The following is a 22,884-nucleotide window of genomic DNA, read 5'->3' on the forward strand; positions in this document are numbered from 1 at the left end:
GCGAGGTGGCTCATGCCTGTAATCTCAGCACTTTGGGAGGCCGAGGCGGGCCGGGGGGGGGGGGGGGGCGGGTGTATCACGAGGTCAGGAGTTCGAGACCACCCTGGCCAACATGGTGAAACTCCCTCTGTACTAAAAATACAAAAATTAGCCGGGTGTGGTGGCTCATGCCTGTAATCTCTGCTACTTGGGTGGCTGAGGCAGAAGAATCCCTTGAACCTAGGGAGGCAGAGGTTGTAGTGAGCCAAGATCGTGCCACTGCACTCCAGCCTGGGTGACAGAGAGAGACTCCGTCTCAAAAAAAAAAAAAAAAAAGCATAAGATATCCAAGAAAATTAGAGAGAATAAGATTCAGAACCTAAGTGAATGAACTGACCTTAGACAAGAAGCACATGTTATTTGTTGTGTCCAGAGAGAAGAAAAGATGGGTGTGGATGAAGATAGGTCTGGTATGGAAAGTTGAAGTGGTTCCCAATTACTGACTTCTGTGTTCTCTGTGAAGTAGGAGGCAAGGGGGAAGGAGGAGGAAATTATAAGTGAGGAATGTGGTGAATGTGTGAAAATAGTGGCAGATAGTGAAAAAGCAAGACGTTAGAGAAAAGTGGTAGGACTGGAGGCACAGCAGGGGCTGGTCACTGGTCACTATGAATCCATGGTGTTACCAACCTGCCTTCTGGACTTATGGGTTTGAAACTGCAACTGGACTTACTAGTAATTTCACCTTTTGATACTGCCCTGGCAAAAATTATAACAGTGGGAAAATTATGACAGTGAAAGTGATCTGACCTAACCAACTCCATCTTGCTTCTAACCTCCAATCTGTCCTTGTTTATTCCAGAGCATAGGCCAAACTAGCTTTGAGAGAAACTTAGTTTATAGGTTAACATTGAAACAAAGATGATAATAACTGCCTCATGAAATAAACCTCCTTCTTACCTAGAGAGCACACTGTCTTTGTAAGACTAATAAATTAGCCACAATATAAGAAATTATGGTTTAGGGAGTCATGGAGCTAGAGGCCATAAGATTCTGAACCTCCCCAGTTGCTCCTAGGCATAACATCACTATTGTAACATCTAAAATTGCTGCTTGAGATGTTTTTTGGACCCTGAGTTCTGATATACCAGCTGGTGCCACCCAGACTGATAATCTGGCCTAACCAGTTTTGCAATCCCACCCAGGAAAAGAAGACAGCAAGAAGAAGCCACTTTCAGCCTCTATGATTTCGTCTTTGATCCACTCATGCAGCACTCCATACTCCTTGATCCCTACCCACCAAATTCTCCTTAAAAGCCCTGGTCTCCAAATGTTCAAGGTGACTGATTTGAGTAATAAAACTCTAGTCTCCCATTTAGCTGGCTGTCTGTGAATTAAATTCTTTCTCTACAGCAGTTCTCCTGTCTTGATACATTAGCTCTATCTGGGCAGTAGGCAAGGCGAACCCGTTGGGCCATTTCACTATAGCGTCTTTCTAGAAAAGATTTCTCTCACAGACATCAGTAGCTCAAGCTGGTGACACAGCATGGCCATTTGTGCAAATAAAGGCTCTTCTTTCTTTGCACATTGGATGTCTCTCTGACCTCCAGTGCTCGCCTGTACTCTTTCTCTTGCTATACCATATCCTTTGCCTTTAAATAAATGCCTATATGAATATACTCTGTGGAATCTGGTGAATCCATGCAAATAACCAAACTGGGGAAATCTTTGCAATGGTGTAACTATACAATATAATACTATACAGCTGCAGAAAAGTATGTGAAATGTATCTGTGGACTGATATGAAAAGATATCTGGAATAATATCATTAAATGAAAATGCAGGTGAGGAACTGCAATATAGTATACTGTTTTTCTTGTACAAAAGAGAGAAATACAAGGGCATATAATTGTATTCACTTGATTTGCATGAGGAAACACTGGAAGGTTACACACACACAAAAACTATTAAAAATGATTAACTATGGAAGTGATGGAAGCAAGATATCTTAACATATAAATTTTCATATTGAAGATACTTGCACACACATGTTCATAGCAGCACAATTCACAGTTGCAAAATCATAGAAGCAACCCAAATGCCAATCAATCAACGAGTGGATAAAGAAACTGTGGTGTATATATACAATGGAATACTACTCAGCCATAAAAAGGAATGAACTAACAGCATTTGGAATGACCTGGATGAGATTGGAGGCTATTATTCTAGTGAAGGAACACAGGAATGGAAAACCAAACATCGTATGTTCCCACTGATACATGGGAGCTAAGCTATGAGGATGCAAAGGCATAAGAACGATATAATGGACTCTGGGAACTTGAGGGGAAGAGTGGGAGGGAGTGAGGCATAAAAGAGTGGAAGGGAGCAAGGGATAAAACAAATATGGTGCAGTGTATACCACTTGGGTGATAGGTGCACCAGGATCTCACAAATCACCACTAAAGAACTACTCATGTAACCAAATACCACCTGTACCCCCAATAATTTATGGAAAAATAATAATTAAAAAGTAAAAAAATTCATATTGTTTTGATTTTTGAAACTTATATTACCCACTCAAAAAATTAAAATTTCAGAGTAAACAAAAAAGAAAAGAAAAATCAAGTTATGTGGTCTAAGAGATATAATAAAATATTATAGGGTTTCATCATAAGTACCGAGAAATAAAGATGGAAAAATAATAGACATGCCGAAGTATAAACATAAACAACAAAAATAAATAGCAGCACAAGATACAAAGCTGAAGTTCTACCTGGGTAGCATGTAAAAAACTGGGATTATTGCTTTAGTTCAGGATTTCTGAACAGCAGCACTAATGACATTTTTGGCAGGATACTTCTTTGTTGTGGCAGGCTGTCCAGTGCATTGTTAGAGGACAGCTTGCCTCTACCCACTTAATACCAGTAGTACTTCCTTCCTTGAGTTGTGACAACCAAAAATACGTCCAAACATTGTCAAATGAGGTGCTGGTCATGGCAAGGGCACAAAAATTATGCCCAGTTGAGAATCACCGCTTCCATTGCTCTGAATAAGCAGATTTTCTGAGCAGCTCTAGAAAATGTTTTCCTAGCAACTGGTCTATATTCCCGAAATACTTTTTCAATGAGATGTCAAATATTTCATATAATACTTTTCTGGTTCTTTATTATTATAATCTTGACTCAGCCAGTATGTTATTTTGCAATGTCTTTGAAGTGACATTAATGATTTATCAGAAGTATTTTCCCTTTAATAAGATACTTAAATTGCCGAATCATTTGGTGTGACTTTATTACTTTGAAACTTTTTGTGTGGAAGCCAATCTCTATTTCTTTAATCATATTAGAAAAATGGAATTAAATGCTAGTGTCCATATATGTACTTAACTGAGGGGAGGAATACCTTTAATATGTTTGAAATAATCCTGTTACTGACTTCCTTTCATTTTCACCTTTCCTTGAGTGTCTGGAAATCCTTCGAAATCCTTCAAGAAATTGTCCACGGGTTGTTAAGGCCAGTAATTAGTTAATTAGTGCCACAGCTGTCCCAATCCCAATCTGAACATGACCTAAACTGAGATGCCCCTGCTAGCGCAGTAGCTCAAATTCTGGCAGCACAACTTGTGGTAGGTATATGGAAATAGACAGAGCTTCTCCCTCAGCTCTATCTATGATCTTCTGAGAGTGATGCATGTGGTCATAATTATTTTTAAATATAATCCTTAAGTTTCTGAACAAAGCAAATCCAGAAAAATAAGTCATACGGTCTTAATGTGGACTGGTTCACAGATTATAGCACAACTATCTGTGTGAGCTTAATGTCATATCTCCTTCCACTTTCCTGTCTTATTCCAGAGGGTGATGGTGGTGGTGTTCATGTGATTCACTTCAGTTCAAGGAACAAGAAAGCACGCATTTCCCAGGAGAATCACCGTGGTCTACCCCATCTCTGAACTCAGGCGAAAGGGTTTCGTCATTGGAAGAGAGATACAGTCAAAGCAGTAGTAAAGCGAACACCGTCTTATAGCTGCTATGGAAAAAATATTATATTTTCGCTGTAACACACACACACACACACGCGCGCGCGCGCGCGCGCGAGTCTCAAGACGGGATAGTTTAAAATCTTCAGCCTGCAGTGGGATCTAACTACGTTCCCTTCCGTCCCCAGTGCCTCCTGATGCTTGCAATCTCATTCCCAATTCACCAGCGTGCGTGAATGCAGACTCCAGATCCAGCGCAGACGCCAAGAATTCGCTCAGGGGCACCAGCTAAATAGCAAACAGATGCCATGTCAAACATGTGAAAGCCTCAGCGACTAGGGTACCGCCGGGAAAACCAGTTCCAGCCCAGGAATTTCTGGGTGGAAACACTGGCCGCCGAGCTGTTTTATTCTCTTTGCTTGATTCGAGTCGGTTCTGAAAGCAGGTGTCCCCTCTCCCCGGGCTTCAGGAAGGGAAACCCCGGTCCCCGGCAGTTGCACAGCTAAGAAAAACCATCCCGCCAGGCCCCTTCCTGTGGTAACGAGGTCCTAACCCTGCTCTGCCCCACAACCCCACTTCACCCGGGAGACGCAGACGCCAGGCTCCCTAGCACTTTGTCGCCTCTTCCTCCAGCCTGGCTTCCTAAGCTCTGGAAAAGTTCCGGGCCTCCGGACGTTGTTTCCATCTTCGCCTTCGCTGCCTGGGCCGCATGCCTCCTGGGCTTATTTAGGAAGCGAAGTTAGCGCCACACATTTGGCTCCAGAAATTTGTTCTGACGGCGCGGCCGACGCCCTGCAGGGTCATTTCTGAACGCATTCCCAAATATCCTGGTCCTCAAGCCCTTACCACCCCCTAGCACACGAAGCCCCAGCTGGCGGTGGAGCAGGTGTGTTGCTGGTAGCTCATCGATGGCTTGGAGATAGAGGTGCTAAGTACCTGTCCCCTTTCCGACAACACCTGAAACCGTATCGGGGCACACCCCTCATCCAAATATCCACGTTTAAGGTGTCCGGATTCGTTTGGCTTGACCACCCCCTCCCCGCGCCAACCCTGGAGGCGTCTTCCGTGGGGTCTGTCTCTTCGAACCCAAAGGGGTACGCGTCTGGGTGAGCCAGGTCCGCCTCTTCCCTGGCGCTGGCCGGGGGCGGGGGTGGGTAGGCTGGGACCTGTGTCTGATTAGCTGGGACGGGGAAGCCATGGTCCCAACCGCTGTCTGCTGAGCTCCAGTCCGTCCAGGCTCTTCCAGGAGGAAGAGGCACGATACAAGAGAGGAGGGGCAGGGGGTCCCAGCACTGAACACCCTGGCCGGGGTTTTGACAGCTGCCACAGTCTCTGAGCTCCAGCCTCGCGCCTGAACCCGGTCCCTGCCATGGGGCCCCCTTCCAGCTCAGGCTTCTATGTGAGCCGCGCAGTGGCCCTGCTGCTGGCTGGGCTGGTAGCCGCCCTCCTGCTGGCGCTGGCCGTACTCGCCGCCTTGTACGGCCACTGCGAGCGCGTCCCACCGTCGGAGCTGCCTGGACTCAGGGACTCGGAAGCCAAGTCTTCCCCTCCCCTCAGGCAGAAGCCGACGCCGACCCCGAAACCCAGCAGTGCACGCGAGCTAGCGGTGACGACCACCCCGAGCAACTGGCGACCCCCGGGGCCCTGGGACCAGCTACATCTGCCGCCCTGGCTCGTGCCGCTGCACTACGATCTGGAGCTGTGGCCGCAGCTGAGGCCCGACGAGCTTCCGGCCGGGTCTTTGCCCTTCACTGGCCGCGTGAACATCACGGTGCGCTGCACGGTGGCCACCTCTCGACTGCTGCTGCATAGCCTCTTCCAGGACTGCGAGCGCGCCGAGGTGCGGGGCCCCCTTTCCCCGGGCACTGGGAACGCCACAGTGGGCCGCGTGCCCGTGGACGACGTGTGGTTCGCGCTGGACACGGAATACATGGTGCTGGAGCTCAGTGAGCCCCTGAAACCTGGTAGCAGCTACGAGCTGCAGCTTAGCTTCTCGGGCCTGGTGAATGAAGACCTCAGGGAGGGACTTTTCCTCAACGTCTACACCGACCAGGGCGAGCGCAGGTAAGGGCTGTACAGCCCCGGGCCCCTCTCGGCCCCCGCCCCTGCGTCCCGGTGCAGGCTGCGGGTCCAGCTGACTACCGTGTCCAGGTGCGCGTCTGCTGCCCTTTCCAAAGAATCCCCTTGCGACGTTTTCTTTTTTCTTTTTATTTATTTATTTTATTATACTTTAAGTTCTAGGGTACATGTGCACAACGTGCAGGTTTGTTACATATGTATACGTGTGCCATATTGATGTGCTGCACCCATTAAGAAATATACCCATTAGGTATATCTCCCAATGCAAACTATCTCAAGGACAAAAAACCAAACACTGCATGTTCTCACCCATAGGTGGGAATTGAACAATGAGAACACTTGGACACAGGAAGGGGAACATCACACACCCCGACGTTTTCTTTCAAAGCCAGACAGAGTGCGAGCGCCTCCTTTCTCCCTTTTCCTATAACCTTGCTCCGAATAAAGAGACGGCGGAGATCGCGGTCCTTCCTCTGGCCAGTTTTCAACCCTGTATCTGCTCATCCCGTTTGTTTCTATTGCTGCCCCTTTTTAGGTCGCTGGTACCCCTGAAGCTTATCGTTCTCTTCAGAAAGCACCTTTCCTCTCTACCCGGAAATTTCTTCACCCCATTCAACAAACCCCTTGCCCCTCAATGGTTGGTCCTTGGACCAGCAGCAGCTGTAACGTGGGCGCTTGTTAGAAATGCAGACATGTGTTCTTTTTACACTCATTTGAGATAATATCTCCTACACGGAATGTTTCCTGCCCCTGCACAAGAAGAATTGTCTCTTTCCACGCTCTGAGACCACAATACTGTCCTCCGGCGAACTCCAGGGAAATAGCTTAAGTGGGAGATATCAAAATTTATTTTTTTTCCAACCGGCGATCTCTTTGTCCACTCACACACTGGTGGAGCATTTGCGCCGTACACAACTGCATGTACTTTGCCCTTTATTATTAGAGAAAATGTTTTCAGATGTTCTCTGAGGGAAAGAATCCCACTAAATTACACCGTGCACCATCTCCTGCACTACTTTCAAAATTTCAAAGGTTTTTAAATAAGTTTAAAGAGTTGCTCTAGTGGATGTATAATCTGTAACTTTTGTTTTTAAGGGCAGTGTGCTTGGTTTTTCTTTAAAAAATACATCAATGCTTGAAAAAATAGTTTTGAAATTTTCTTATTTAGATGATGTGTTACTCAACTTGTGAAGGAATCTTTTGAAATTACTGTGTAGGTCAGGGTGCAAAATATTTCAGAGGAAAAAATAAAAACACTTTACCTACATATCTGACTTTTTTTTTTCCTGCTGTAGGTCAGTAAATCCTCCTCTGTTCACCTACCTCTTCCTTGGTCCTGTTTCAGTGGGGCTGTGGCCCAGTCAAGCTTGCAAAGATGGGAAAGGGAAGTCCCGTTCAATTTTTCTATTGTGTTGCTAACTCTAGTGTTAACTAGAAACCATATTTTCAGAACATTAAAATTCAAGCAAGAAGAAATCTTAATAAAGTTCTACAGATGTTCATAAACCAAGGTAGAGCTCCAAAATTGTGATGTTTTGGAAGAGTTGTTCCCCTTTGGGTCTCTGCTTCTGAAACCACAAGGAAAAGACACCTAAGGTTAAGCTTGAAGCCAGGGTCATGAAGAGCCTGCAACAGAAGGATGGCTTGTGGTACGCCAGATTCTGGGAGCCCAGCAGGCCTGAGTTTGAACCTGAGCTGTGTGAATTGAGCTAGTCTTTTAACCTCTCTGAGTCTGTTTCCTCATTCACGGAATAGATATAATAACTGTCAACTATTAGAGTACCGTGAGAATTAAATGAAAAAGGGAGTACACAGTGACACATAGAGCCTGGATAGTGGTAACTGCTATCCTTAGGTTGGATTATCATTATGATCAGCTTCCTTGTTATCTAAACGCAGAACCTGCCAAGTTCCTGGTATATATGAGTCTAAGAAGATTCCCAGAGGAGAAGAAGGCAGAAGCTGGGGAGTGGGAAGTTATTGCTTAATGGGTATAGATTTTAGTTTTGTAAGATGATAAGAGTTCTGGAGATAGGTTGACAACAATGTGAATGTTCTTAACACTACTGAACTATTATACACTTAAAAATGGTTAAAGTGGTAAACTTTATGTTATGTGTATTTTACTAGAATTAAAAATTTTTAATGAGCAAAAATAAATTATAGATCAGTGAGTTTAGAATGGAGTTTAGAAATTTATACATTTTGACGATTGTCTCAGATAATTCTGATGCCTACTATTGGCACCTCATATGGTTTTGTTGTGTCCCCGCGCAAATCTCATCTTGAATTGTAGTTCCCATAACCCAGTGGGAGGTAATTGGAACATGGGGGTGGTTTCCCCCATGCTGTTCTCCTGACAGTGAGTGAGTCTCATGAGATCTGATGGTTTTATGAGCCTCTGGCATTTCCCCTGCTTGCATTCACTCTGTCTTGCTGCCCTGTGAAGAAAGTACCTTTCTTCCCCTTTCTTCCCCTTCATCTCCTGCCATGACTATAAGTTTCCTGAGGCCTTCCCAGCCATGCAGAACTGTGAGTCAATTAAACTCCTTTTTTTTATAAATTACCCAGTCTTGGGTATTTCTTCATAGCAGCATGAGTACGGACTAATGTGGTATCTCATACTTTTTTCTAACTTTTTATTTTGAAATAATTATAGATTCACCAGAAGTTGCAAAGATAATGTAGAGAGGTCCTAGGTACCCTTCATCTAGTTTATCTTACATAATTATAGTACAATATCAAAAGCAAGAATTTGACATTGGTACTATGCATATATATGTCTTTGTGTCATTTATCATATGCGTATCTTTGTGCAAAAACTACCACAATAAAGATACAGAACTGTTCCCACTTAAAGATCATTCCCATACTTCTCCTTTATATGCACTCATACCACTCCCTAATCATCTCTAACCCCTGACAACCACTAATCCGTTCTCCATCTTTATAATTTTGTCATTTTGAGAATGTTCTATAAATGGAATTATATCCTTTAGACCTTTCTGACTCAGCATAATGCCCTTGCGATCCATCCAAGTATGCATCAATAGTTTGAGTCTTTTTACTGCTAAGTACTATTCCATAGTATGGATGTATGAAAGTTTATTTAGTCATTCATCAATTGAGGGTTATTTTAGTTGTTTCCAGTTTTTGGTTTTACAAATAAATCTTCTATGAATAATTGTGTACAAGTTTTTCTCCTTAAGAGGCGGGGTCCCTCTATGTTGCCCAGGCTAGCCTCATACTTCTGGCCCCAAGGGATCCTCCTACCTTTGCCTCCCAAAGCACTTGTACAGGTTTTTGTGTGAACACAGTATTTATTTCACTGGGACAAATGTTCACAAGTGTCATTGCTGCGTCATGTGGTAGTTGCATGTTTAGTCCTTAAGAAATTGCCAAATTGTTTTTCAAAGTGGCTATACCATTTTATACTCCTACCAGCAATATATGAGTGATAGATGTTCTCTGTATCATGGCCATCATTTGGTATTGTCGCTATATTTTAGCTGTCCTGATAGGTGTATGGTAATATCTCATTGTGGTTTTAATTTGCATGTCTCCAATGACTAATGATGTTAAACACCTTTTTGTGTGCTTATTTGCCATCTGTATATCAGTCAGTGAAATGTCTCTTCACGTCTTTTCCTATTTTCTAATAGATTTTATTTTTTACTGTTGAATTCTGGAAGTTCTTTGTATATTCTAGATCTAAGTCCTTTGTGAGATATATATGGTTTGCAAATATGTTCTTCCAGCCTATAGCTTGTCTTTTCATCATCTTAGTAAGGTCTTTCAGAGAATAAAAGTTTTAAATAAAAGTTTTACTTTAATTTTGATGAAGTCCAATTTGTCTATTTTTTAATGGATCGTGCTGTTGGTGTCATGCCTGAGAACTCTTCACCAAGCCCTAGGTTCTGCAGATTTTCTATGTTGTCTTCCGAAAGTGTTTTACATTTAAATCTATAATCCACTTTGAGATGATTTTTTAAGATGTTATGTTTAGGTTGAGGTTAATTCTTTTGCCTATGGATATCCATTTTTTTCAGCATCATTTGTTGAAAAGACTATCCTCCCACTATTGAATTGCTTTTGCACCTTTGTCAAAAATCAGTTGGCCCCACTATTACTGGATTCTCTATTCTGTTCCATCAACATAGGTGTTGATTCCTGTGCCAGTACTACATAGTCTTGCTTACTGTAGCTATACAATAAGTCTTGAAATTGTGTTTTTTTAGAATTGTTTTAACTATTTTAGTTCCTTTGCCTTTCTTTATATATTTTATGATATTCTTATATATAGCTACTAAAAATCTTATTAGGATTTTGATAGGACCTATGTTAAACCTTTATGTAAATTTAGGGAGAATTGATAGCTTTTCTATCCTTAATATTCCATTCTATGAGCATTAAATGCCCATTTATTTAGATCTCTGATTTCATCAGAATTTTATCATTTTTAGCATACAAATCCTACACATTTTGTTAGATTCACACTCAAATATTTAAGTTTATTTCAGAAATAGTAAATGGTATTATATGTTTAATTTTGGTTTTCTACATGTCTGTTGCTACTATATAGAAATGCTGCTTTGTATGTTGATCTTGTATCCTGTTCTCTTGCTGAACTCATGAGATCTAGAGCTTTGTGTGTTTTATTTTGTAGAGCCTTTGGAATTGTCTACATAGATCATCATGTTGTCGACAAACGGAGACAGTTTTATTTCTTCAATTTCAATCTATCTGCCATTTATTTTCTTTTCCTGCCTGATTGTGTTGGGTAAAACTTCCAGCACTGTGTTAAACATGAGTGGTAAGAATGAACATTCTTGCTTTTTTCTCCTCATCTTAGTGGGAAAGTTTTTAGCCTTTACAACTGAGTATAATATTAAATGTAGGTTTCTGTATATGTTTTTTATCAAGTTGAGAAAGTTGTCTTCTATTCATATTTTTTCTGAGAGTTTCTTTTGCATGAATGCATGTTGAATTTTTCTAACACTTTTTCTGCATAAATTGATATAATCATGTGATATTTTTTCTTCCTGAGCCTGTTAATATGGGTATTATATTGACTGATTTTTGAAAATATTGAGCCAGCCTTAGTTCCTCACCCTTTTTTTTTTTTTTTTTCAGAGATGGAATCTCACTCTGTCACTGAGGCTGGAATGCAGGGGCACGATCATAGCTCACCGCAGCCTCAAACTCTCAGGCCCAAGTGATCCTCTTGTCTCAGCCTCCTGACTATCTAGAAGGACAGGTGCCCATCTGGTCCCCCACCCTTTTTGATAAGAGCCCTTGCTGTATAGTAGAGGAGAGTGGACAGTCCTTCTAATGCAGGGAGGAAGGTGGGGGAAGACAGAGAAAAGAACAAATGGAGAAAGCAAGAGTCTTTACTTTCTACCCTCCTCCTTCTGACGGTATAACCCTCAGACAAATTTTTCTATGAAAGTAATTTTTCAGTAAGTATTCCCAGGAAAAATCAGCTGGAGAATGGGCAAGTGTGACTGAGAAAGGAAGGAGGCCAAGCTGGGATATGCAATTAAACAAAGTCCCATGGAGGAAAGTTCCATAGAGTGTGAGTGGTTATCCAAGATGTGACTTCGAAAGGAATTGCAGCCAGGCTCAGAGGACTGGCCATTCAAGCAATAGCCCAGATGAGGGCCCCCATCCCCAGTGGAAACCACAGAGCCTTGACTATTATGAAGGAATGGTTTACAAGTCATACCATCTGATGAATTCAAAAAGTCTTCTCCTTTCAAGAGGTCTCCTCTTTCTCTCCCCTTTCTCAATATAGCCTTTGTGTACAGGAGGAAGCGTCTTAGTTCTCATGTCTTAAGGAAATAAAAGAGCCCTGGTTTATCCTGTTTTGGGATTCACTGAGCTTCTTGTATCTGCGGGTTTAAGGTTTTCTTCACATTTGGAAAAACTTTCAACCATTATTAATTTTTTTTCCTGTTTTGTACTTTTTTTCTCCTCTTATTCTGGGACTCCAATTACCTATTAGGCTGCCTGACATTACAGGCAGGTCCTGAGGTTCTTTTCATTGTTTTTTAGTATGTTTTCTCTGTGTGTTTCATTTTGGATAGTTCCCAATGTTTTGTTTTCAATTTCGTTAATTATTTTCATCTCCACTGTTTAGTTTGCTTTTAGTCTCATCCAGTGAAATTGTCATTTAAGATATTGTAATTTTTGGCCTGGTATGGTGGCTCACACCTGTAATCCCAGCACTTTGGGAGGCCGAGGCAGGTGGATCACGAGGTCAGGAGATCAAGACCATCCTGGCTAACACAGTGAAACCCCGTCTCTACTAAAAATACGAAAAAAAATTAGCCAGGTGTGGTGGCATGCACCTGTAGTCCCAGCTACTCATGAGGCTGAGGCAGAAGAATCGCTTGAACTCGGGAGGCAGAGGTTGCAGTGAGCTGAGATCGTGCCACTGCACTCCAGCCTGGGCGACAGAGCAAGACTCGATCTCAAAAAAAAAAAAAAAACAAAAAAACAAAGATATTGTAATTTTTATCTTTAACATTTCTACATTCTTAAGTCTTTCATACCATTCTTCGTAATGTTCATTTTTAATATCCTTGAGCATATTAGACATATTTATAACAGCTGTTTTAATGTTCTTGTCTGCTAAGTTTAGCATCTCTGTCATTTTTTGTTTTGTTTCTATTGACTTCTTTTTCCTGGGTTATCATGCACATTTTGTTGCTTCTTTATATTTCTAATGATTTTTAAAACAGCTTTATTAAAGTATAACTGACATACAATATACTGCACATATTTAAAGTATAAAACTTGATAAGTTTTGGCATACGTATACGTATGTGGTGGTGAAACCATCACTACAATCAATATTAATAAACATATTCATCATGTCCAAAAGTTTCTTCTGCTCTTTATAATCTCTCCTTTGTACATCACTGTAACCTTCTTATCTTCAGGCAATTATGGATCTGCTTTCTGTAGATTAATTTGTGTTTCGTAGTGTTTTATATGAATAAAATCATACAATATGTACTCTCATGTGTAACTTCTTTCGTTCAGTAGAATTACTTTGAAATACATTCTTTTTTTTTTTTTGAGATGGAGTCTTGCTCTGTCACCAGGCTGGAGTACAGTGACACAATCTCAGCTCACTGCAACCTCCACCTCACGGGTTCAAGCGATTCCCCTGCCTCAGCCTCCCAAGTAGCTGGGATTACAGGCATGCGCCACCATGCCTGGCTAATTTTTTTTTTGTATTTCAGTAGAGATGGGGTTTCACCATGTTGGCCAAGATGGCCTCGATCTTCTGACCTTGTGATCCACTCGCCTTGGCCTCCCAAATTGCTGGGATTACAGGTGTGAGCCACCACACCCATCTGAAATACATGCTTTTTGTATGTATCAGTTATTTTGTATTACTGATAGCATTTCATTGTATTGATATAACACAATTTGTTTATCCAACAAATTACCAAGACATTTGGGTTGTTTTCAGTTTTGAGCTGTTTACAAAGAAAGCTTCCAGGAATACTCATATACAAGTCTTTTTTTTTTTTTTTTATTATACTTTAAGTTTTAGGGTACATGTGCACATTGTGCAGGTTAGTTACATATGTATACATGTGCCATGCTGGTGCGCTGCACCCACTAACTCGTCATCTAGCATTAGGTATATCTCCCAATGCTATCCCTCCCCCCTCCCCCCACCCCACAACAGTCCCCGGAGTGTGATATTCCCCTTCCTGTGTCCATGTGATCTCATTGTTCAATTCCCACCTATGAGTGAGAATATGCGGTGTTTGGTTTTTTGTTCTTGCGATAGTTTACTGAGAATGATGGTTTCCAATTTCATCCATGTCCCTACAAAGGACATGAACTCATCATTTTTTATGGCTGCATAGTATTCCATGGTGTATATGTGCCACATTTTCTTAATCCAGTCTATCATTGTTGGACATTTGGGTTGGTTCCAAGTCTTTGCTATTGTGAATAATGCCACAATAAACATACGTGTGCATGTGTCTTTATAGCAGCATGATTTATAGTCCTTTGGGTATATACCCAGTAATGGGATGGCTGGGTCAAATGGTATTTCTAGTTCTAGATCCCTGAGGAATCGCCACACTGACTTCCACAATGGTTGAACTAGTTTACAGTCCCACCAACAGTGTGAAAGTGTTCCTATTTCTCCACATCCTCTCCAGCACCTGTTGTTTCCTGACTTTTTAATGATTGCCATTCTAACTGGTGTGAGATGATATCTCATAGTGGTTTTGATTTGCATTTCTCTGGTGGCCAGTGATGATGAGCATTTTTTCATGTGTTTTTTGGCTGCATAAATGTCTTCTTTTGAGAAGTGTCTGTTCATATCCTTCGCCCACTTTTTGATGGGGTTGTTTGTTTTTTTCTTGTAAATTTGTTTGAGTTCATTGTAGATTCTGGATATTAGCCCTTTGTCAGATGAGTAGGTTGTGAAAATTTTCTCCCATGTTGTAGGTTGCCTGTTCACTCTGATGGTAGTTTCTTTTGATGTGCAGAAGCTCTTTAGTTTAATTAGATCCCGTTTGTCAATTTTGTCTTTTGTTGCCATTGCTTTTGGTGTTTTGGACATGAAGTCCTTGCCCATGCCTATGTCCTGAATGGTAATGCCTAGGTTTTCTTCTAGGGTTTTTATGGTATTATGTCTAACATTTAAATCTTTAATCCATCTTGAATTGATTTTTGTATAAGGTGTAAGGAAGGGATCCAGTTTCAGCTTTCTACATATGGCTAGCCAGTTTTCCCAGCACCATAGTGGGCTTCCTCCCTGGGATGCAAGGCTGGTTCAATATATGCAAATCAATAAATGTAATCCAGCATATAAACAGAGCCAAAGACAAAAACCACATGATTATCTCAATAGATGCAGAAAAAGCCTTTGACAAAATTCAACAACCCTTCATGCTAAAAACTCTCAATAAATTAGGTATTGATGGAACGTATTTCAAAATAATAAGAGCTATCTATGACAAACCCACTGCCAATATCATACTGAATGGACAAGTCTTTTTATCAATTCATTTTTCTTGAGTAAATACCTAAGAGTGGAGTGGTTAGATCATATGAATATTTAGTTTTTTAAGAAACTGCAAAACTGTTTTCCAAGGAGTTTGGTCATTTAAAATTTTTATCAACATATGGGAGAATTCTAGTTGTTCCAAATCCTTACCAGCACTTGGTATTGCCAGACTTTTTCTTTTCAGCCATTCTAATAGGTGTATAGTGTTCTTCATTACAGTTTTAATTTATATTTTCCCAATGACTAAAAATGTTGTGCATCATTTTCTGTAACTATTTGTCATCCATCTATTTTAGAAAAATGTCTGATAAAATCTTCAGTCCATTTTTCTCTTGGGCTGTTTGTTTTCCTATTGTTGAATTTAGAGAGGATCTTTTCTCAAATACATGATTTGCAAATAATTTTTCAGTTGTGGCTTGTCTTTGTATTCTTTTAATAGTGTCTTTCAAAGAGCAGAAGTTTTACATTTTAATGAAGTTCAGTTTATCAATGTTTCCTTATATATATCAAGCTTTTGTTGTTGTATCTATGAAAACATTGTATATCCCAAGCTCATACAAATTTTCTTCTATGCCTTCTTTCAGAAGTTTTATAGTTAGGTGTATGATCCATTTTGAGTTAATTTTTGCATATGGTGTGAGGTATGGATTAAAGAGTTTTTTTTTTTTTGCCTATGGACATTCAACTGTACCACTGCCATTTGTTAAAAAGTCTATGCTATCTGCTGAATTGTGTCTGCACTTTTGTAAAAAAAATCAGTTTTTCATATATATGTGGGTATATTTTTTGATTGTCTAGTCTGTTCTATTGATCCATTTGTGTATTTTTATGCCAATTCTGTATTGTCTTGATTACTGTAGCTTTGTAATACATCTTGAAACTAGGTGTTATTCATCTACCAACTTTTTTCCAGTTATTTAGGATATTCTAGGTCCTTTGCATTTCCATATTAATTTTAGAATTAGCTTTTTAATATCTATTAAATAAAGAAAAAAAAGCACCTGCTGGGATTTTGACTGAGATTATGTTGACTCTATAGAAAAATTTGAGGAGAATTCAAATGTTAAAAATATTGAATCTTCTAACCCATAAACATGGTATATCTCTCTACTTATTTAGGTCTTCTTTACTCAGTTTTGAGCTGTTACAAATAAAGCTTCCAGGAATATTCATGTATAAGCCTTTTCGTGAATTCAGTTGTAAATTCAAGTATTTTTATGAATTCAGTTGAAAATTTGTATGAGCTTGGGATAGACAATGTTTTCATAGATACACCACCAAAAGTTTGATATATATAAGGAAACATTGATAAACTGAGCTTCATTAAAATGTAAAACTTCTGCTCTTTGAAAGACACTGTTAAAAGAATACAAAGACAAGCCACAACTGAAAAATAGGTTTGTAACTATTTTATGAATTCAGGTTTTATATGTTTCACTGTATATATCTTGCACATATTTTGTCAGATTCATTCCTAGGTATTTTATATTTTAAATATCTATTGTTAATGATATTTTTAAAAATTCCTATTTCTAATTGTTGCTAATTAATTTTTGCTTGTTGATCTTGTATGCTACAACTTTGCTAAATCACTTCTTCATTTAGCATCTTTTTATTTGAAAAAAGCTTTTAATTTTCCATTAAATTCTCTACATAGGTTGTCATACTGTCTTGAATAAAGACAGTTTTACTTCTATTTTAGTTTCAACGCCTTTTATTTCTTTTTCTTGCCTTATTTCAATGACTAGAGCTTCTAATACAACACTGAATAGAAAAAGTAAGTAAAGATATTCTAGTCTCATTTCTTATTGTAGGGTGAAAGCATTCAGTCTTCCATCATTAATTATTAATTATGATTTTTCCTATAAGGTTTTTTTTGGTAGATTCTTTTCATTAGGTTGAGAACGTTTCCTTTTATTTATAATTTTCCGAGAGCTATGATCAGGAATGGATGTCATATTTTATCAGATGTGTATTCTGCATCTTTTGAGATGATTATATAGTTTTTATTATTTAGTTTGTTAATATGGTAAATTACATTGATTTTCTAATGATAAACTAGCCTTGCATTTTTTTTTTTTTCCAGACAGGGTCTCACTTCTGGTGCCCAGGCTGGAGTGCAGTGGTGCAATCACAGCTCACTACAGCTTTGACTTCCAGGGCTCAGGTGATTCTCCCACCTCAGCCTCCTGAGTAGCTGAGACTACAGACACATGCTGCCATGCCTAGCTAATTTTTTGTATTTTTAGTAGGGATAGGGTTTTGCCATGTTGCCCAGGCTGGTCTCAAACTCCTGAGCTCAAGCAATCCATCTCCCTTATGCTCCCAAAGTGTTGGAATTACAGGCGTGAGCCACTGCACCCAGTCTACCTTGAATTCTTGAAATAAATTCCGGTTGTTCTTGATGCATTAGCCTTTTAATATATTATTAGATTTGATTTGCTCAAATTTTGCTTAGAATTTTTGCTCTATGTTCATGAGAGTTATTGACTTGTAGTTGTAGTTTTCTTGCAATGTATTTGTCCAATTTTGATGTCAAAGTAACACTGGCTTCAAATAATGCATTCAGAAGTATTCCCTTTTCCTTGATTTTCAGAAAAATTTATATAAAATTGGTAATATTTCTTCTTTGACTGTCTGATTGAATTTCACCCATGAGGCTATCTGGGCCTAGAAATTCTTTGTGGGATGGTTTTTAACTATGACTTAAATTTATCTAATAGATACAGGGCTATTTAGGTTATCTATTTCTTCATGAGTAAACTATGGCAGTTTGTGTCTTTCTAGGAACTTATCCATTTAATCAAAGTTGCCAAATGTGTAAGTACAAAATTGTTCAAAATATTTCCTTATTATTTTAAACATCTATAAACTCTGTAGTGACATCACCTTTTATTCCTGATATTGGAAATTTGTGTCTTCTCTCTTTGGGAGCTGGAGCCCTTATCTAGTACCACTCTACCACTTACTATTGTCTAACCAGTTTCTTCAGCTTTCATAGGTTTCTTCTACTTCTAATATTCAATAAGTTTATTTGGTCTGCCTTGAGATTTATCTTTTTTTGAGGCTGGTAAATATGGACTTTTTATTATGGAAAATTCTTTAAACATTTACAGAATATAATAAGCCCCCATTCATAACCCAGCTTTGGGAACACCTTTATCAAAAATATTTTATCTAGCATTTCTGTTGAGTTTGAAGTAGGAGGTAAGGTTTCCTGTTTTAGCTCAGTCCACCATCATAGTAGAAAGTTCTTTGCTTTTAATACTTAATCTAGTCTCTTTCTAGACATTTCAGTTAGTCTTTTGGTACTACAGATATTGCAGACATAGTTGTAGAATGCATTCCCAGAAGAGAAATTGCCAGATCGAAAGGCTTATGTATTTATAATTTATACATTACCAAGTTGTTCATAGGAGGTTATACCAATCTATACACCTACCAAGTCTAAAGGTACATTCACTAGAGTTTAGGTAATAGTAAAAGAGTAACACCTAACAATTTATGATGTTAAAAACTCTTAGTGGTAATGGTGATTGCAATATAAACACTAACAAAACCTAGTTTAAGAAAGCAGGCATTTGAAACTATATATGTTATTAAAGTTTTACGTCTGGTAAGCTAGTAACACTTTTCAATAAAAGATCTTAATAAAACTTCTTGGGCGTTCCTTGAAGTCTTCCCATTTCCTTTTTAGTTGTTGATGTGCCTCGTGTCTCTTAGCCATTGATGCAAACTCCTTTGGAACACTCTGGTTTGCTCTTTCCAAAATATTCACCAATTTGGTGGCAACCCTCAAATCATTTCTAGTCACACGTGTAGTTGACACTCCAGTCCTTCCAGCTCTTCCTGTGCACCCTATTCAGTGTACATATTCTTCAGTGTTCCATGGAAAATTGTAATTATAGATATCTGTAATATCATGGACATCAAGACCTCAGGATGTTATGTCAGTAGCAATTAATATTCACTTGACCTATTTTAACATTCTCTAATGCTCTCTCCCGACCAATCTCTCTGTTCTGTATCACCATGCAGAGACTCTACTGATATATTTCCAAGTATTAGGTCACTTGATAAATGATCTGCAACTACCTTTTGGGAAATGAAGATAATCACTTTGTCTCTGGGTGAAATAATATCTAGAAAACTTTGGATATAAATTCATTTTTCTTCCTCTGTGGTGATCATTACATTTGCTTCACTAAACTTAATGGCAACCACATCCAGTGTACCAGCATAGACAAGCATGGGCTCTTTCAAATAAGATTGTATGAGTCAATGAACTGAATATGGCCAAGTTGCCTGGTCATAATATTCTGCCTATCTGGGCGCACATCTAACAAAATCTTCATTATCTTGGGTTCAAACCCCATGTCCAGCATATTGTCTGCTTTATCTAAAACCAAGTAGATTACACTTCTCAGGCTGACAAACTTATTCATTTGCAGATCATTCAATCTTTTGGGAGTTGCCAATATGATATCAACACCTTTCCTAAGGTCTTCTATTTGTTTGTCTCCATCTCCACCACCATATACAGAAATACTTCTAAACTTTTATTGCATCACTCAGCTTCCACTTAAAGAGTTAGCTCCTGAGTGGGCATAAGGACTAACATGCGGGTCTATTCCTTTTTCCTCTATGTGTTGGAAGTCCAGATGAATATATCCAGGCATTAAATAGCATAATGTTTTTCCTGTACCAGTTTGGGCTACCCCTGTAAGATCTTTTCCTTGCAGAGCAATTGGCCATGTCTGTGACCGAATAGGTGTTGGTTTTTGAAAACCTGCCTTTTTAATGTTTTCCATAACTTCAGAATAACATTGAAAGGCATCGTCAAATGTGCATCTAGGATTGGGGATAGGACGTTTCTTACCATTTTTCAAGTCATCACACATTATATTAAAATTTGCCTTCCTCCGGTTGTCTACTTGCACTTGGGATATTGAACTTGTTGTTGACTCTTTGTAAAAGGTTTTCTCAATTGGTTTTTAAATCAATTCTGTGTTCTGAATTGTAATTTGTTTTTTAAAAAACACATTTATCTATTACTACTTTTGCTTTTGTTTGCATCGCCTTGTTGCCAAAGATGTTAACTAATGATTCCAGATGTCCTTTTCTTTATCTGGATTTTGATGTTTGTTGTGCTTTGGCTATCCTTTATTTTTGACCCACCGTGACTGATCACCACACCAACTAAGTCGTTCTTCAATCCGAAACAGAGCAGTGGCTCCCAGTGACTAGCGGCCACAGCCTCCGGGGTTTAGAGGGGTCTCTTCGGTCCCCACTTCTGCCACCCCTATATCCTTCACAACCTCTTTGATTCAGTTCCTATGCCAGTCTTCTCTCTGGTGCTCAGGATACTGTTGAGCTTCGCCAGGTAGCAATGACCCAGATAATGGCATTGGCTCCTATTTTTTGGTTAGATGAGAATAAGTGCATCTGACCAGCTTTGCACTACCTGACCATGCTGTTGTAGGACTGGTGTCAAGATTTATCTATTTTACTAATCTTCTTGTAGAACCAGTTTTTGGCTTCATTGATTTCCTCTATTGATTTTCTGTTTTTTATTTCACCGATTTATATTTTGATCTTTATTATCCACTTTCTTCTTACTTTGGGCTTTATTTTTACTTCTTCTATACTATGGTTGACACAAACTTATTACTTTAAGACCCTTTTATTTCTCATACAGGCATTTAATATTATAAATTTCCCACTAACTATTGCTTTAATGCCATGTCACAAATGATGTTATGTTGTTTTTATCTTTTTTTTTTTGGAAGTTCAGAATACTTTCTAATTTCCATTTGGATTTTATCTTTGACTCCTGTGTTATTTAGAACTGCATTATTTGCTTTCCAAATGTTTCAGTATTTTCTCATTTTTTATTGAATGCCTGACATTAAAATTGTTATGTTGTTGGATGCTGGATTTGGTTATATTGCTTAGAGAATGCTGGCCCTTTTGGATAGTAACTGAAGTTACTTGGTGATCCTGTTGATCCTTGTTTGATTCTCTTGAGCCATGTTTTTAAGCTCTTTGAGAGTGACTCTAAAGAAGCCTTTACTCTAGGGCTACTTTAGGCCACTACTCAGGCATCACCCATCTGGTCTCCCTCTGTTGAATAATCTATATATTCTGAAGATTTCAATACTCTGGCTTGAGAAAATTCCAACAACTCCAAACAGTATGTGAACTCTGGGAAGTGTTCAGCTTACCCTTCCCTGGTACTTATTCTTTCCCCAACAGCTTCTCTTTGCCTGACCTCATGATGATTAGTATTTGTCCAAAGACTTGAGGGGAATCCTATACAGATTTCTGGAAGTCTTTCTTTGCATAGTTACCTCTTCTCTTATACTCTACTCTGCAAATTCTAGCTGTCTAGGTGTCCCTGAACTCTAACGTCTGTCTCTTCAACTCAGTGAGACCACTGAATTGTTTCAGTTTCCCTTTCCTGTGCTGCAGTTTAGAAACTGCTTCGAGGCAGAAAAACAGGGTAATTGTAGCATTTGCTTTGCTTGTTTCTCTTCTCTTGAGGATCACAGTCCTGTGCTTCTGGTTATCTTATGTCTGAAATAGTAGTTTTATATATTTTGTCAGGTTTTAAAACTGTTTTCAGCAGAAGGCTGATTTGAGCCTATGTTACTCCCTGTGGTGGCAAACAGAAGTCTCATTATCTTTAGATTTGGGAATGCTATTAATTACAAAGTTAATCTCTAGTCGTCTTCATGACATCTCAGTTTAGTTTAGTTTTAGTATTTATTACGTTATGTACTTCAAAGCAGTCAGTGCATTGGAAAGGACCCCAGGCTTGGGACCTGGAGCCCTGATTCTGGTACCACTGTGCACTTGCTGGTCTTCTAATCAGTTGCATAAACTCCTGGGGAGTCAGTTTTCACATCTGTAAATTAAGATGGTGGGACTCTTTAAGGTTTCTTCACTTTTGTAATTTAATAAGAGAACTCATACAATCCCACTTTTGTTCAAAGATTCTCAGAATACTTCTTGCATTTTTGATTCTAGCATTCCCTTGATTAAAGAAAAGAAGGAACTGAGAGATATTTAAAGAAATGAAAATAGAAAGATCAAGATCAAATAAGGAAAGTGTGAAATAGTTGGTGAAAATTAGGATATTTTGGGGGGCCAAATAAAGGTGAAAGCAGCATGATTAAAATCAATGAATTTGTGCAGGTATAGACAGAGTGAACAGAGAATAGAAACAGACTTTCTTGCAGTTGCTGTTTATGCTAGGAAATCTGGCATGGTGATTAGGGTATGACACACAAGAGAGAAATTTGAGCAGTATCAGGAAAAGAATTTGTAAGTCTCAAAACAAGGTCAGAGAACTCAAGTGCCAGACACATGATGCTGGTGTCACAGAGGAAAATGTCATTTCATTATCCTATAAAGGTGTCAAACCCACATATTTCATGTGGCTGAGCAGTCCTCTCTGGGAGATGGTTTTGCACAGCAAAGCTTCAGATCCTGTGTCTTTTGAAAATAGGTATAGCTAGCATATTGAAAAAGCATAGCTTACAGATTAGTAAAAACACAACTTTGTTTTTCCATTGTCCTTTTACAGTGGGAAATTTAGTCTGTGGGGTAACTTTTCTGCTCTGCGTGAGGACCCCAGCAGCCTATAAGTTCCTGCTTATTCTTAAGCGACAGGTGATCTACAGTAACTAAGTCACAAGTAAGTTAGATGAGAAAATTAGAAAATCCAGTCCTGTGTAATATTCAAACCTTTGAACTTAATTTACTGTTAAACCTCTTTCTCTCCCACCTCCATTTTCTCCCA

General features: G+C 39.3%; 1 protein-coding gene and 1 pseudogene across 1 annotated transcript in view; one reads left to right on the forward strand and one right to left on the reverse strand.

The window, feature by feature from the left end:
• The first annotated feature begins 5,081 nt into the window (after positions 1-5,081).
• Positions 5,082-22,884, forward strand: part of LVRN (laeverin) — a 66,707-nt gene continuing 48,904 nt past the window's right edge. The window contains exon 1 of the mRNA XM_004042378.5: positions 5,082-6,019. Coding sequence (XP_004042426.3) covers positions 5,325-6,019 — 695 coding nt within the window. The 5' untranslated portion in view covers positions 5,082-5,324. The remainder of the gene's footprint in view (positions 6,020-22,884) is intronic.
• On the reverse strand, positions 18,715-20,525 carry LOC115934696 (probable ATP-dependent RNA helicase DDX43; annotated as a pseudogene).

Source organism: Gorilla gorilla, chromosome 4, assembly GCF_029281585.2.
Source record: "Gorilla gorilla gorilla isolate KB3781 chromosome 4, NHGRI_mGorGor1-v2.1_pri, whole genome shotgun sequence".
Classification (NCBI taxonomy): domain Eukaryota; kingdom Metazoa; phylum Chordata; class Mammalia; order Primates; family Hominidae; genus Gorilla; species Gorilla gorilla.